The sequence below is a fragment of the Gouania willdenowi genome, chromosome 6 (genome assembly GCF_900634775.1).
Source record: "Gouania willdenowi chromosome 6, fGouWil2.1, whole genome shotgun sequence".
Classification (NCBI taxonomy): domain Eukaryota; kingdom Metazoa; phylum Chordata; class Actinopteri; order Blenniiformes; family Gobiesocidae; genus Gouania; species Gouania willdenowi.
Window position 1 is genome coordinate 57,880,754 of NC_041049.1, and position 16,529 is coordinate 57,897,282.

General features: G+C 36.8%; 1 protein-coding gene across 1 annotated transcript; it reads right to left on the bottom strand.

Moving 5' to 3' along the window:
- Positions 1 to 764: 764 nt before the first annotated feature.
- Positions 765 to 14,159, bottom strand: pskh1 (protein serine kinase H1). Its single transcript, XM_028449682.1, has 4 exons — positions 13,835 to 14,159; positions 11,488 to 12,230; positions 8,159 to 9,088; positions 765 to 2,508 (listed from the first exon to the last, which is right to left on the bottom strand). Exons 2-4 carry the CDS (start codon positions 11,554 to 11,556, stop codon positions 2,191 to 2,193), a joined length of 1,317 nt encoding a protein of 438 aa, XP_028305483.1. The 5' UTR covers positions 11,557 to 12,230; positions 13,835 to 14,159; the 3' UTR covers positions 765 to 2,190.
- Between the last annotated feature and the right edge of the window lie 2,370 nt (positions 14,160 to 16,529).

Here is a 16,529-nt window from a genome sequence, read left to right on the forward strand (position 1 = left end):
CGATTATGATGCAGTGTGTAACAATATTCTAAAATGAGGTTTAAAGAATTAGTACACGATCAGATTCACAGCAATCAGAAGTGAGAATGCGAGACTTTTGGGTCCCCAACCTCTAGAACAGGGGTGTCAAACATGCGGCCCGTGGGCAAAAACGGGCCCGCCGGATAAATTGACCAAATATGAGAAAGTCATAAAATATTTGGAATGTATATATTTGACCACCAGGGGCGCAGTGTAAGAGTAGCATTTATTATCATTGGAGTAACTGAGGTTAATTTTCAGGGTCTTCTAATGGATTTATTTCCTTCAATGATAGAATACCCTAAGATTGTGATCATAAACAGTTTTTCACATATCTATTGTTCTCTCATATCTATCACTTGATCAAGCTTTTTACAACATTTTTATGACACGAAATAAATGTGGGTCCATGACTTGATCCCTATATATTCTGTCCAGCTGCATTTCTTTTAGTGAAAAACGGTTTTTTTTAATGTTACTAAACTACTTCTGTAATTAGGGGGCCAAGCCCGCAAATATTTAGGGGGCACTGCAAGAATGGGAAATGTGTATCTCTTAAATGGCAAGACCTATTTTTACCACAGATTCCCTGAATAGCACTGAATCACCGCGGCTGGGCCACGCCCATTTCCACCTATAATCGAAACTCCTCTTTGGGGTTTTGTCCAATCAGCGTGAAACTTGGCACGTAGAGTCTTCAGTTGGACTTGATCTAAAGTTGATAAAATAATTTTCTTCGGTCACAAAATTGCACAAATTAACAAATAAAATTTTCTAGCTAGCTATAAAAACGCAAACTGTTGCATATCTCAGTCAAAATAAATGCTAACAACACCAAATCTGAGATCTTTGGTTGGCATGTGACTGCGGGGGTGCAAGCAAAATGTGAATATGTACGTCTCTAGGGGGCGCTGCAAATATAGGAAATTTATATCTCTTAAATGGCACGACCGGGTTTTACCAAATTTGGTGGATATGCCCTTGGGTCGCTCCTGGGGCCGTATCTCAAAGTTAGTCTCGATTGATCAAAGTGGGTGTGGCTTATTACAACAAAAACAAAAAACATTTATTTCAGCTGAAGTATTATGTTGAGGGCTGTGAAATTTACAGGGTAACTATAGAAGAGCACACAGACCACCCATACCAAAAAGTGTGCCACTAGGTGGCGCCATAATGGGTGCAAACACATTTTGGCCTGTAACTTTCACATTCTAAATAACATCTTCATAAACCTTATGTCCACCTGTTCACTGCAAATGGCACGTTGTCCCGTGTCCTGACACTCGCCCCAAGCCCATCATCCTTTGTGACGTACTTCCATGAGCTCTGCAAAACCTGGGGGGCCGAGGCTTGGCCCCCTTTCATAACTGCTTGCAGATTACAGTTGAAACTGCTGTTATTCTATTAAAAATGTATGATTTTAGGTGTTGTAAAAACAAAGGAAAACTCGATACATCTTGAATCACGATATATCGCCCAGCCCTACTATATATTAATGGACCATCATTTTAGGGGTCCGGCCCATAATTGTTGGGTTCTTTCTTTCTTACTATGAACTTTATATTTTATTGAGAGTACTTTGTTGTAATTTGCGCTATATAAAGTAAATAAATTGAATAATGGCATTGTGTGTGGCCCCTGAGGTAAAATTAGTTTGACAGCCCTGACCTAGAGGATCAAAGTTCTACACAGAAATGTCAGCATCCAGAACTCTGTTCAACAGATCCTTGTAGAAGGTCATTATCCAGCGACCGTTTGAGTGAAAACTTGGAATCACATCACAATAATAAATAAATAGTAAAGACACAGGGATCAAAATAACACAAGGATGAGAAGAAAAAAAACACAGACTAGAAGAGGGCATTTCACTAAAAACACTGTGAAAGAATGGAAGGAGAGATGATGTAACTGTTGCAGCTCAGTACTTGGTTCCCATCGGCACATCACGCCGTCTTTGTGGTTCAGTTTTCTGTTCACCAGTCTCGCTTCAACCTCAACTTTACTCTTGCCTGGAGTCAAAGTGTCTCTCTGTTTTTCAAGCAATAATATGAAACTTTCAGGTCTTTGAATCTGCAACACAGCCAGAAATGTAAAAATGATTGTGAAAGGTAGGCTCAAACATGAGGTTTTTCCCTTCAGGAGCGTTACGTTGTTTCACCATTTCTTATGTTAGCCGTTGTACTGCTGCTGGTAGCGCCGGTTCAGCTCCCGCAGTTCCTTTTCTCGCACACGTCGAGCTTTGTTGGATTTTGTCGAGCGGCTGGAATGTGTGGACTGAGCCGACTTGGTGCTGTGGCAGCGCGAGGAAGCGCGCTTGAGGAGGTTCTGAGAAATACAGCGCTGCAGGTTCTTCATGGAGGAGGAGGCCGCCATGCTGATGATCCACGGGTGTTTGAGGGCTTGGCCGGCCGTCAGACGCTCACTAGGGTCCACCGTCAAATTACGCTCCACAAAGTCTTTCGCCAGGTTGGACACACTCGGCCAAGGCTGTGGAAAAGAAACACAAGTTTATATTAAAAGAGAAACCATGGAATTCTATAATCAGATGACAAATATTTAAAATAAGGTTGAGGGGTATAAAAACATCAACAAGCTGATTCACTCTGTTGATATTTCCAACAAAACAGCATTTGTAATTTTATTCCAAAGATCTTTAATGTTTTAATAGTGTTTATATTATTAATATTACACATATTTGGACTCAAGGAGGTGACCAGGGTTTTCCGCTGATGCCGATTTCGGTCGATCCGAGCACTTTTAAAAACCGATGGAAGCAGCTCAGCAGCAGTATCGAAGCAAGGGCAGTCCCCTCACTTCCACACAGGTGACCCCTGGTGCACTACCTGGGTCTCCAGTGGGCGGAATTTGGACTCTACCTGGGAATGATGCACATATCCGAGCACTATATACTGCATATGAAAGTGTACTACTCAAAAAAACTATAATAACAATAAGAAATAATGGAATCAATAAATAAATATGATTATGGGGACAATTGTCATATATCGTAAATCTATATTTTTTCCCACTTCCAGTAGCAACTTCAATTCAGCACAAAACAATGCTTTAAACTGGACTTTTATGAATGCCAAAAGAAAAATGAATTGAAATGATATGGCCCAATGTAAATTATTATATATAGATATATACAGTACAGAGCCTTCTCCATACAGTAGCTGCCCCCTCCCCTCCCCCTGGAACACATTCAACACTGTACCGACCCTCCAACTTTCAAATCACATATCAAAACTCATCTTTTTAAACAAGATTTAAACTTATGATTGTTATGTATTTACCTTTCTTGTTCTTAGTTTCTTTTGTGAGCTGTGTGCAATTGCTTCAACTGTAAAGAGTCTGAGTTTTTGAAAGGTGGTTATAAATAAAAGGAATTATTATTATATAAATAATGCAGGGGGGGATTTATCACTTCTAAAGAAAAAGGCTAAGTTGATCAATTACTAATGAATGGCTTTGTTTACATCTATTGCACAATATACAGTAGTCGTATCACTAAGTGCACACTAGATGGCAGCAGATGCTTAAAGCTGTGGACTTGTTTGTATCAGCAAAGACAGCGCTCAGAGTTCTGAAGAAGAACTTTGTTTCTTTTGCCCAGGCTTTGATCCTTTGATGCAGCCTGAATCAGTAACAAATGTGTTTGGAAAATCTAATTAATCTTTGCTTTAAGTTTTTAACACATCACCTTAGGCCAATTCCAACGTTTCCAACAAGATGTTGAAACAAAACCAGCATTCTCTTAAGAAAGAAGCGCTGCAGACAGACATGGCCTCTATTTAGGGCAAGTGACTGGTACTAAGTCGAGCTCTACCACCCACTAAGACAAGAATTTATAGCATTAACGCTACACAACTCCTTCCTTCCTTACACACACACAGATCAAACAGTTTGTACATGGTGTCCTGCATGGCAAACAGATGTGTTTTCAGTCTCTCAGCAGAAAATAAACCTCATCCCTTGTTCTTCAAGAGCAGGTAAGCTAGTAAGCTACCAGTGTTGGCTATAATTATACAAGCTACATACAGAACTATTAATAATACGTGTCCATTCAACATGGAAGCATACACAGACCTATAACAATGGCTGGCATGGGATGACTTCACTTACTGCAGCAATATTGATCACATCTGTAAATACTCATGATCCAGTGAAAATGCATCCAAGTCTGGTCAAATGGGCTTCAAAATACTGATTTGTTCATATGTATATGTCTTTGGTTAATATATAAAAAAAAGGAAAAAGGAGTGAGAGTGGAAAAAATCGATCACTTCCACATTTGATTGAAGCTATTTTGAAACTCCAACAGTCCCAATAAACAACACTAAACTCATATCTGGTGCTTTTTTTGGATTATTTTGTCAATAAACACAAATACATTGTACTTTTATTTAAAATAAAGAAAGACTTGGCAAAAAAATAAATAAAAAATTCTGCGAGCAATCATTCCCAAACTCAAGAATGCCATGTTTCTCCTAAAAAATTCGGGGGCGCACCCAGACTCACATTTTAAAATCTGATTAAATGACTGGACTAAGATGTATTTCCCAGAAACACAATAAGTAACTATGAACATTATGTGCTGAGGGCAATAAAAAGCATATGTTCGAACACAGTAGTATTGAGCATTAATAATTTTGATTTGACTACTTCATCATTATTATTATTTTAATATTTTTCTGTAAACTTTGTCAAGCTGCTGGAAATGTACATTTCTCTTGTAGTGGCACATGAAAAAAACAACAACAAACTTAACAAATCGCCCTGGGGCCAAGCCAAGCTGGTACAAGCTGAAAAGGTTCCCCACCCATGCCTGTCTAAAATCTATTGTATTTGCCTTATTGATTACAACCTGATTATTATTACTATTATCATTATTATTATTATTCCTAGTAATAAAATGGGATTGTATTTTCAGTAGGGCTGGGAGGATGCGCTTGTGTGCCGATTTGATTTTAATCCCTATTGTTGGGTGCCGATTTGATTTAAATTGCGACTCTGATTTTTACAAGTATTGCGATTTTACAGTGTCGATTATCACAATTTTTTCCCTATCCAAATACATAAGTTGATTCCTAAACTTCGAGAAATATGTCACAGTTCTAATAACAATGCACATCACATCACATTCAGTCATTCACTTCTTTATTAATATTTAGACTGAAAAAAACAACAAAATAAAACCTCCATCAGAAAGGAGGTAAATTTGTCCAAAACAACAAACTTGTACAGAACCTTTTGAAGTTAGTCAACTGAAACTTTTAATGTTCATCAAGCTAGTGCTTTGGAATGTCTAGGTTTTTGTGTAGGAACAGGAGCTGCTAAACATGCTGGTAGTTAGGCTGCCTCATTTTTCTGTCTGAGCCACAGTTAAAATATCTCTTTTTCCCCTCATACTAACGATAGATTAACGATTGTTTGTGTGGAAAACCTGATTTTTTTAACTTATATTTCTACATTCAGAAATTATCAGCGCACATCAATCATCATCATAACCATAATAGTCAATGTTATCAATGTTTCACTTGTTATTTACTCTGTAGTGTGATCAAACTTGTGGCTTTATGTTGTACACAGTGTTAAAATAGTTGGACATCAGTGTGAGCAGAAGTCTGGACACAGGTCTAAGGTCTGTCACAGTTTCATTTTAACGAGCTGCAGCAGCAAAAGCAGTGAATGGCACGCTAAAAATATAATTAAATGTAACACATTTTGTCCCGTCTAAAACTGGTAAATATTAGAAATGCTGATGGTTAATCTTTTGGCGTGCGTGTGGGTTGGATCCGTCTCATCTGACATAATGCACGTAGATACCTTGACTGGCTTCATTACCTGGATAAGTTTATTCATTATCCCATCCAGAGTCCGTTGGTCTGCTGCCGGGTGTCTTATCTTGCTCTAGATTTATGTCCAGATGGTGACGAACAAGATGAGCAGTAATGTCCGTTATATTACACAATACGCTACTCATCGGGAGCAGAGTTTAATACAGCTTTGGTCATGTCTAAATCTGTTTGCCATGGAATCGATCAAAACTATGTCCATACTTTTGATTTAAATCGCACACATGCAGGTTTAATCACGGTTGTTGGCTTGTCTGCCAAAGGGGAATCACACACTGCTGCAAGTTTGCACTAACTTGTTGGTGTATTACCACCACCTAGTGGTCACCCACAAAAATGTAAAAAAAATACAATTAAAAAACATATCAATTCTGGGAAGGAGAATCGATTTTTAAAACCGGCCCCAAAAAATTTTTGCAATAAATCGTCAAATCATTTTTTTCCCCCCACCCTTAATTTTCAGTGTCTTGATTGTTAAAACCCATTTTTTAAAATCATAAGAAGCTGCATTCAAAAAATTTAAAAAAAATAAAATAAAAATAAAAAAAGTGAAAAAGTTACAATTCTGTACAGCTTAAACATCCAATCAGTCCCATTGTCTTGCTGTAATGTGGTCCTCACTTACATGTGTAACAGAGTTATTGTGGCGACTAGATACCAATTCAGCATGTGTACAGGCAATGAATGCATCTTAGCAGAACCAAGCTATGTTGCACCTCTATACCAGAAACCAAGCTGTAATGCACAGGTAGATTTCAGGGTTAACACTGCTGACAGTGCTGTAACTGGTTGGTGTGAATCTAATAACCTATTGCATAAATGAAGAGTGCTTAAGACTCCTCTGTCCAGGAATCAAGTGACTTCTGGTGCAACTGTCACTAGTAGATCTCACCAACAGTACATCATATATGCTGCTGCCGCCAGTCAAAACTTGAGGCATACAGCGATGAAAGCTAATTTTTAAATTGCCAATAAAAACCCAGCCTTAGGTCAACTGATGGCAATAAACCTCAGCATCCTCAACAAACTTGCTGCCTCTAATGATCAGTGCTTCCTAATGTGCTGTTTATTGAACTACTCAAATCTGCTCAACAGTTTTTTTCATATTTGACCTAAACACTGGCTTCCTGGATGTTTCATTTATTAACTGTAAGTTAACATTTGACGACTTTAAATCTTAGCCAATACCCCGAGGACAACTGCACTTAGATATTAATTAGTAGTTAAGTTGCTATATGTGGACAAGCATGAACAAATAGGGGTGTCTCAATACAACTTTTTCACTTCCGATACGATACCGGTGCTGTGGCCTTGAGTTTTTGCCGCTACCGATATTGATTGGAAAAGGCTTGATCAAGTGATATTAACCAAACAGAGAACAATCATTAAAAACAGTAGGTATGAAGAAAATTGACTCACTTATTAATAACTAACAGGTTACACACATTTTAAAATTAAACATAAAAATATTGTAAAATAGAAGTCCCCAAAAAATAACCTCAATAAATCAAATAAAAACAAGAGGTACTGCTTCTACAGTAGTAATTTTTTTTTTGCTTTAGGGACACCAACATTGGTTTCCTTCTATAAAACTACAGAAACAACACTGAGACCGGGCTTTTGATGACAAAATTATTATTATTTTGCTACCTAGGTCAGAGTTGTATGGTTTTCTTACTGTATTATGGCCTTTATCCAAGTCTCTCCCGCATCATTCTCCACACACGCAACTTCCTCCCTCTCCCGGACACGCCGAGTGTCACCGCTTGCCCGTTTTTTTTATCGTTTAATCTCACCATCGCGACACACTCAATAGTCCACTTAGTTCTACACATGCTCTGGTCGAGTGTGGGCTGCTGAGAACTTCAGCATCAACTGTCGTCCAGCCATTTTCTGTCTTATTAACTCTTTTCCTCTTCCTCTGAGCTCTGTCCATCAGGGGTGATCTCTTATCCAAAGGTGCGCTGTTGCCACCATTTGGTCACTACATCATTGTAAAAGCTCGATATTCATGGAAGAGCTTTGTCACACTGTCTCTTAGCAACCCCAGCCAAAAAACACAACTGACGTCTATAGACGTCATTGGCAGTCAACGTTACTAAACCAAAAGACGTCTTTAGACATCAATGGTAGTCAGCGAGTTAAGAAAGGATTGTTATCTGTCATTTCACATCCAAATTATTCACATGAAATTAGCTTAACACCTTGGTAATCTGTTGACTTGCCCTTATGCAGGATAAAGAGTGTTTTTTTCAGGTTTGACAGATAGGAGTCCTTACCTCTCCTGAGAAGCTGTACTTTCCCTTGAGGATCTGACGGTAGAGCCTCATGCGGTTGTCGTCTTCAAAGGGCATGGTTCCACTGAGCAGGATGTATGAAATCACCCCCAGCGCCCACATGTCCACAGCATTCGTGTAGGGCTTCCTGACCAGAATCTCTGGAGCGATGTACTCCGATGTGCCGCAGGTAGTCTTCATCAGACACTCGTCGCCCTTTTTCCTGCTGTTGGCTAAACCAAAGTCGGTGATGATGATCTTGGAGTCGGCCCCGGGGTGATAGTAGAGCAGGTTCTCGGGCTTCAGGTCTCGGTGCGTGATCCCTAAAGTGTGGAGATATTTGACTCCATCCAGGACCATCTGCAGCACCCGTGTGGCGTCCCGCTCGGTAAAGGATCCACGAGCGATGATCCGGTCGAAGAGCTCTCCCCCGGTAGCCAGCTCCATCACCATGTAGACACGCTCTGCCGTCTCAAACACCTCCATCAGTTGGATTATGTTGGTGTGGCGAACACGACGTAGGACGCACAGCTCAGATTCACACACCTCTCTCCCCTCCCTGTAACGGGTCTCGATCATCTTTATGGCATAAGGCTGCCGTGTGCTTTTGTGCTCCACACGGACCACCCGACTAAAACTTCCACGCCCGATCAGAGCTTTGATGTCGTATTTGGCAGTGACGCGTGGGTCAAATTTGGCTCGATATTTTGCTACCTTCTTCCGCTGAGGGTCGGACAGCTCGGACGGGTCTTTAGGTGGCTGGGCTGAAGCTGTGGGTGTGGCTGCCTGTGCCTGGGCTTGACAAGGGGAGGGAAAATCCGCCTTGCCTCCAGTTCCTGTCCCTCTCCCAGCCATACCCGACTTGCTTGCAGTGCCATCTCCTCGAATGAAGTGCTTATAGATATCTGTCTGAAGTGGCGGGGGAGGATCAACCTAAGAAAAATAACAGAAACACTGTTAATCATGGTAAACCTGAGACTAAAGCAAACAATGCATTTTGTTTAATCTAGGACTATCTGTGCAAAGTTGTTTCTGAATAAGTCCCTGAACAAGTTTGGATTCAATCATTTGTTGACTAAATTATCTACTTTGGCAACATAAAAACATACAGTCTACTATACATATAAAGATAAATATACAAGCTGCAAAAAGGACTGTTGTGTCCCTTCAGCTCTTATTTAGGATTACAAAGGGCAGAGAACTACTGCTAAATTTCCATGGGAACTAAAGCTCAGGAATTTTAGGAATATTCACAAATCTAAACTTTTAATAAGATTTATTTATCGGAATAACTGGAAATTGGGAGTAATTTAACATCTAAACATAAATATTAGCAAACATTCAAAATAATACAATTTAAAAACATGACATTCTTAAAGGTTGCAAAATTCTAGGAATTTTCAAAGTTGGGAACTTTCCATGTAATGGGAATTAACAGGAAGTTTTCAAAATTTAAGGTTCATCCACCGTTTATTTAGAGACATTTTTTAATTGATAAGCCACAAATTAATGATAATTTTACTTGCATTGTTCTTTCCAAGGCAATTGTTCTTAAAAATGTGTCTTAGTAACTATTTGCATTATAACATTTAAAATTGGAAAAGAATTGAAAATTCAGGTTGTTCATTTCTTCACATTTAAATCGAGACATCAATAATAACATAATTGAGATCAATAACACATTAAAAGCTTCTTTTTCATATCCATTACAATCACAAATCACCATCACAAATTGTGCATCACTTTTTAATTGAGACCAAATATAATAAAAAACGTCTGTAGCAACAGATTAAACTTAAAAATTAAAGCCACAATCTCAACTAAATAAAAATAAACATTATCTTCTGCATTTACTATTCTTAATCCCATATCTGTCTCTCTACAGTATTTGTTACTAATTGGTGAAAGTTATTAAGCAGCTTGGGTTAAACATGAAGCACTAATGCAACACTTTGACTTTAACATTTTTACAAATGAAAAATGCATTATAAATTAAATGTATATTATTATTAATTTGTTCTTGAATTAATGAAGTGCATGTATTCACTTGGAAACTTATACCTTTAACTGATATATTGACATGTTAATAATGCATTGATGTGCTTTTGAAATTGTATAATTGTTACAGTAGAATAACTTTGGCGATGAAGCATAGAGTCATGAAGGTGGTTTATTTCAGGGTTGGGGTCAATTACATTTTTCAATTACAGTAAATCTTCAGTTATCCATGTCAGATTACAACTCAATTACGTTGACCTGCCTTCTTTCTAATTACAATTAAACCAACTATTTCCCAGCCTGAAATCAATTACAATTACCTTCTCAATTAATCGCAACCACAATTACTGAGCCTTTAATAAATAGCGTAACCTTCCTCTTGTGTTAACTGTTAGCATCTCTTATGATAACCGGTCAGTTTGACCCATATTTAAATCAACTGTAAAATACACTAAAAAATATATATTGTTTATCATTTGTTTCTCATCTCTTGGTTTCCTTGTTATGATTCCTAATCAATGAAAATATTGGTATTAATACTTTTGATGTGAGCCTTTTTTATGTCTGTATATGCCAAGATTTATATTTTCTTTTAAATGTTGAAATAAGTGGTGTCCCGATCCTATATTGATATTGGTCCGATATCAGGAAAAAAACAAATATTGGATTTTATCGGTCTGCATCCAAAATCTCCAATTAAATATATATTGTTTTTTTGGATTTATTTTTTACAATATCTTATCTTATTTCATAGAATATTCTTATTCTAAAAAGTTAATTATATGTAATCCATTGGTTTATAATAAATTGATCTGTTTTTTTTTTTTTTTTTAATTATCTAGCCTTTTCTAACATTCTACAATACAAAATGAGTAATAAAAGTGCGATTCGTGCTGATATTGTATTGGATCAATATCGGTAACGGCCAATACTCAAGGCTGTAACATCGGTATTGTATCTGAGGTGAAAAAGTTGTATCGGGACATCCCTCGTTGAAACTGTCCTCAAAAGAACTGACAGGTAAATTTGATATGAAACATATTTGAATCATTGTTAACTTTACGTGTGTAAGCCCTAGAACTGTAACATGGTTTCCCAGTTTTGTGTTTAATTACATTGTAAGACAGTTTCTATAAAGTGTTCATGTCAATTACAATTACAAAGTCAATTATCTGAACTCGATTACAATAGCAAAATGTTTTTTCCAATTACAATTTCATTTATAATTACATCATAATTGTAATTAAATACCAATTACGCAATTACAATTATAATTGACCCCAACCCTGGTTCATTTACATAGAATACTGTGATGTTTGTTGTTATTCACTGACCTTTTTAACCAGATCCAACTGAACGTCCCCTGGAGGCTCAGGGAGGACCTTACTGTTCCTGCACCCCATCACATCACATCACATGACGTTGGGCTGCTGCCCAGCCAGCCACGCAGGCCCCCAGGTTCCCTGCCTCATCGCTGCTACAGCCCATTCAAAGCTGTATCCTTTCTCACACAAAGCCAGTGGTTCATGAATAAAGCTGATTACATCCACTCCAGTAGCACTGAGCTGGTATCTGCACAGCCGGGTTCATGAATACAATTGAATTTGGTTTAATAGGATCCCAAAAGTTCATGAATACATTATGAGCGAGCCAGACTTCTTCTGCAAGCACTGGCTGTTTATTTGTTTTGGTAATGTTCTTTAAACAGCTTCTATCAGAGGGTCTCACATTGGCCCGGCTGCTGAGTCAGCTAGCAGGGGCTACCTACAGCCCCTTGGAGCTTAGGGCGGGCCCATATGAAACAACGGAAGAAGCAGAAGTCCAGTCATAATGGATGTTTGCAATAAATGATCAAGGAGGGGGAGGGGAAGGCCTCGCCTAGAGCATCCAACTTTAAGTATGGAAAATACAAACTTATGCCCGGGACTCCTGCAGAACTTTCCTACAAAACAAGATCATGGAGAACACTTGGATCCATTGGGGAAAGCTGCAACGATAGCAGCGGTCTTGCCACAGATACTGCAATGCCCCTCCCCCTTTCCTGGAGACTTGCAGATTTGGAAACAGCTGAAGAAATCTGTGAAATGTAAAACAATGAAATAAAATATGGATCCAAGTCTGACTATATATTGAAGGCAGACAGTAGAGGAGCAGGTTATTTACATGTTGACGTGATGCACTCACTGAGCAGACACAGGCAGCACGAAGGGTTGAACGGTTGGTTTATAAAGGTGGGACAGGTGGGGTTATCACGATTCACGATTTTAAAACGTCATGATATATTTAATCGAAGATGCAAGATTTATCACAATATTGAGTTTTCTATTTCAATGTCGCCTATATCGATGTATAGAGATAACCTGATTCAACTTTTTCACTTCCGATACCGATATTGCAGCCTTGGGTATTGGCTGATACCGATCCGATATCAGCACGAATCATACATACTTTTATTACTTATTTTGTGTGAAATGTCAGAAAAGACTTGATCAAGTGATGTTACTCAAACAGAAAACAATAGTCAGTAACAGTAGGTATAAGAAAAACTGACCCATTTATTAACTAATTAGTGACATACATTTTAACCTTTAACATAATATCTACAGTATTTTACAATTGAATAAATATAATACAATATATATTGGAAATTTTAGATGCAGTCGGATAAAATTCTATATTCGTTTTCTGGCTGATATCGGACCAATATCCGATATCATTATCGGATTGGGACACCCCTAATATCAATGTATAAATTATATATATATATATAAAACTTATTTTGTATCAAAATACTTGTTTTAGGAGTCGCTGTTTTCTCTTCTTCTTAGAACAGCACAAAAACTTTAAAGTGGTACATATCGTGCAGCTGTTTGTTAATTAATGTGTTTGTGTGGCATTTTGTATCAGCAATTTTAACCCTGAATATTCTTTCTGGTAAGACTTCATTTGAATTAAAATTATCAGGATTTATATCGTATATCGCCATTTTGAGAAAAATATATCGAGATATGAGTTTTGAACCATATCGCCCAGCCCTAATGTCCATATCCATAAATGTTCTCGTTTAAGGTTTTTTTTTTTTTTTTTTTAAGTTGTTATGCAAAGTCTAGAGAGGAATTATCTTGTTTATTTATTATATTTTATATCTATTTCAGTTGAAAATGTTCTACCCAGATTATATGTAAGTAAGCCCTGAGTTAAAGTCAAATAAAGGCATTATTATTTGTTAAAAACAAAAAAAAAAAAAGAAAGAAAAAAAGGCTTTTCATTGTCTTTTTTTCCTTTCCAAAAATATCGTCCCACATCCCCAATATCGCCAATATCGAATGTCGTTAACTTTGTGTACCGTCCCACCTCTATTGCTTAATGGATGTCACAGACTTTTTCAAGCATAAAGTGATCAAAGAAATGGACAATAAACACAGAGAGGCTGTACACACTGACACACAACTAAAACAGACGATTTAAAAAGTCACACCTCAGTAGTTTAAATGTTAAATAAAGTGACAACACGTAAGACACAAGTTAAAAGAAGCTGTACACAGTGTTGGCCATGCTAATAATGCCTGTGTAGGATAGACAGAACAATACAGAATGGACGTTTTTAGCGACAACAATGGGAAACTTTAAAAGAAGCTTGAACAAAACAAAGTCACAGTTGGATGACACTTTAAATCTCACCTCCAGCTTGGTGTCAGTCCCAGCTAAAGCTAAAGCTAATGCTAAAGCCAAAGCCAGCCTCCTCAGGCCACTCTCACTCAGCTGAGCTCTCCATTTTCACCTCGTACTTTCCCAACTTCACCCCCGAGGACAAACAAGTCCACCTCCACACGACTAGTTCTGCCGGTAAAATGACGTTTAGTGTCACAATCCGTTGTTTATGGTGACTTTGGTGTGTAGATGTTTTAACCCGTGTTAGCAGAATGAAACAAAAACATGATAAGTTATCTTTTTTTAGGGGGGTTATTTTTCCAAGCGGTGAATTCGAGCTGGACAAACTTCTCAGTTCTCACCACCGAGGAAGAAACAAGTCACCTGAGGGAACAAGTGGCATCCGGCTGTTACCTTCAAAATAAAATCGGCTGCCGCTAACGTAAAATGAATGGGAGGAACATATATATATAATTATTTTTATTATATTTTTCGATGTCATCCAGATTCATTTTCAGACAATAGTTTTGGTCCTAATTTCTGATGTCAAACTTTAATGAAAGTGTACATTTGTACGGTTGCTGTACGGACAACCCGCAGTGCTATTTGTATGTAGCGTTTTAGGATTAGAGTTAAGGTTAGAATTAGGGGTTAGGATTAGGATTAGGATTAGGGTTAGGATTAGGATTAGGGTTAGGATTAGGATTAGGGTTAGGATTAGGATTAGGATTAGGATTAGGATTAGGGTTAAATTAAGATAAAACTTTATTGATCCCCCAAATGTCAAGTTTGTATGTGTTTGTAACACCACTGCCCAACTTGAAGGGCCAGAGATGAAGACAGAGGACGCTGAGAACAACTCTGTGCTTGGTTGAGTTTATATTAACTATTCCTTGGTTAAGCAGGTTTAAGCAGGTTTAAGCAGGTTGTTAACCTGGACAAAGGAAGAAGAGGGAAAGTTAGAATCAAAGCATAAACAATTTTCTCATGCTAGGATGTGATATTTGCAATTAAATTAAAGAATCTAAGTCTACCAGCACTGTTATTTTTAGTTAACTTGATCCATTTTCCTGATTTAAAGTAAATGTTTTTGTAATATTAAACAGTATGCTCAAATTATACTCACCTAATAAAGCAATACACAACTAAAAATCAAACCTAAAATGTACTTAATTTATAAATAGCTATTATAAATCCTTAATTTGAAATTTACTTGATCTATGAAATATTTGAATTCTCAATTACATTTTCTCAAATTGCATTGCATTTATTTATTTATTTATTTATTTATTTATTTATTTATTTATTTATTTAATGTATTTATTTATTTATTCATTGTTAATTTATTAATTAAACTGTAAACACACATTTCACTAAGTGTTAAGTATTAATATCAATCACTTTAAACCAACTATAATAATTTTCAACTTATGACATCACCTGGAACTTTTCTTTATCTTTAACTAAAGACTTACTTTTAATCATTTTTACTTTAGTTATTTAACCACATAGTCCTTTTATTAACTAGACAGCCCAGCATAAGAAAATTATTTACTTTATAAAAAAGATGAGAAGCAAAAGGCGGAAATAAGAAAGTAAATATTTTTAATTCTTTTTTGGTTGGTTTGGACTTTAGATGTTGCCAGTATAACCCAATATTGCAACAAACTTTTCGGGCTAAGGTTGGGTTTACGTTAAGGTTTAGTCTTAGGGTTAGGGTTAGGGTCAGGTAACCCTGATCTATCACGTGACCTAAACTGGCCAATTAGGGTTAGGGTTAGGGTTAGTCGATATATTGATACGGCAACCGTACGGATAGCCGCTGCCAGCAATAATTTTAAGTACAAAATAATATTAATAATTTTACTTAAATTTATTTAGGAAAAGAAAGCATAAATATATTTTTTAAATGAATTACATTATACATACATTTTCTGAAATGACAAGGTAACTGTAAAGCAAGTATATATCGAGTATATAATATACTTTAGTTTTGTCTGACTTAAGACTTATGAGTATATCCAAGCAGTTTAACATCTATTTATCTTTAACAAATGTTAGTAATTTTTCTTTCATTTATTTAGGGAAAGAAAGCTTATCTTTCTAAATGAGATAAATCATACATACATTTTCTGAAATGACAAGGAAACTGTAAAACAAGTGTATATCAAGTATACATTTTACATCAGTTTTGTCCAACATAAGGTTTATGAGTATATTCAAGCAATTTAACATTAATTCTATATTTTAAAAGTAGTTTTTTTTTTTAAAAAAGTGGTTTGATATTGTCTTCCTAAATGTTTGCATTTATGACAGCCAGTGATTATATTTAACAGGCTTGGAACTTTACTACATAATTGTCTTTGTTTGTATGCTGGAGAACATATTAGTTAAAGCTAAATACCCACGTATTCACCATTAAAGAGCATGAAATTACTAAAAAAAAGTGCAAACAATAGGCAATAAGACCTAACCTGCAGGAATCATACAAAAGCAAATCAACAACAGATTGTACAACAACCACATGGGAAACTAAAAAAAAAAAAAAGACAACATGGAATAAAACACTATTGCTATCTGGCACAACGAGGCCCAGATCTGCAGCAACAATAACATAATTACAGATGTTGCAGTTTATGAGAAAAATGGTGGAAAACTGAATCAGATTTTTGTGTAATTAATTCTGTAATTTAATTCCCATTTAAGCAACTAACCCATAGTTCAC

Excerpts from the sequence above, each read along its gene's own strand:
- pskh1 (XM_028449682.1), bottom strand. The coding sequence starts at position 11,556 with ATGGGGTGCAGGAACAGTAAGGTCCTCCCTGAGCCTCCAGGGGACGTT. Across the intron at positions 9,089-11,487 it reads AGTTGGATCTGGTTAAAAAG|GTTGATCCTCCCCCGCCACT; the intron begins GTCAGTGAATAA and ends TATTTTTCTTAG. Across the intron at positions 2,509-8,158 it reads AGTACAGCTTCTCAGGAGAG|CCTTGGCCGAGTGTGTCCAA; the intron begins GTAAGGACTCCT and ends TCTTTTCCACAG.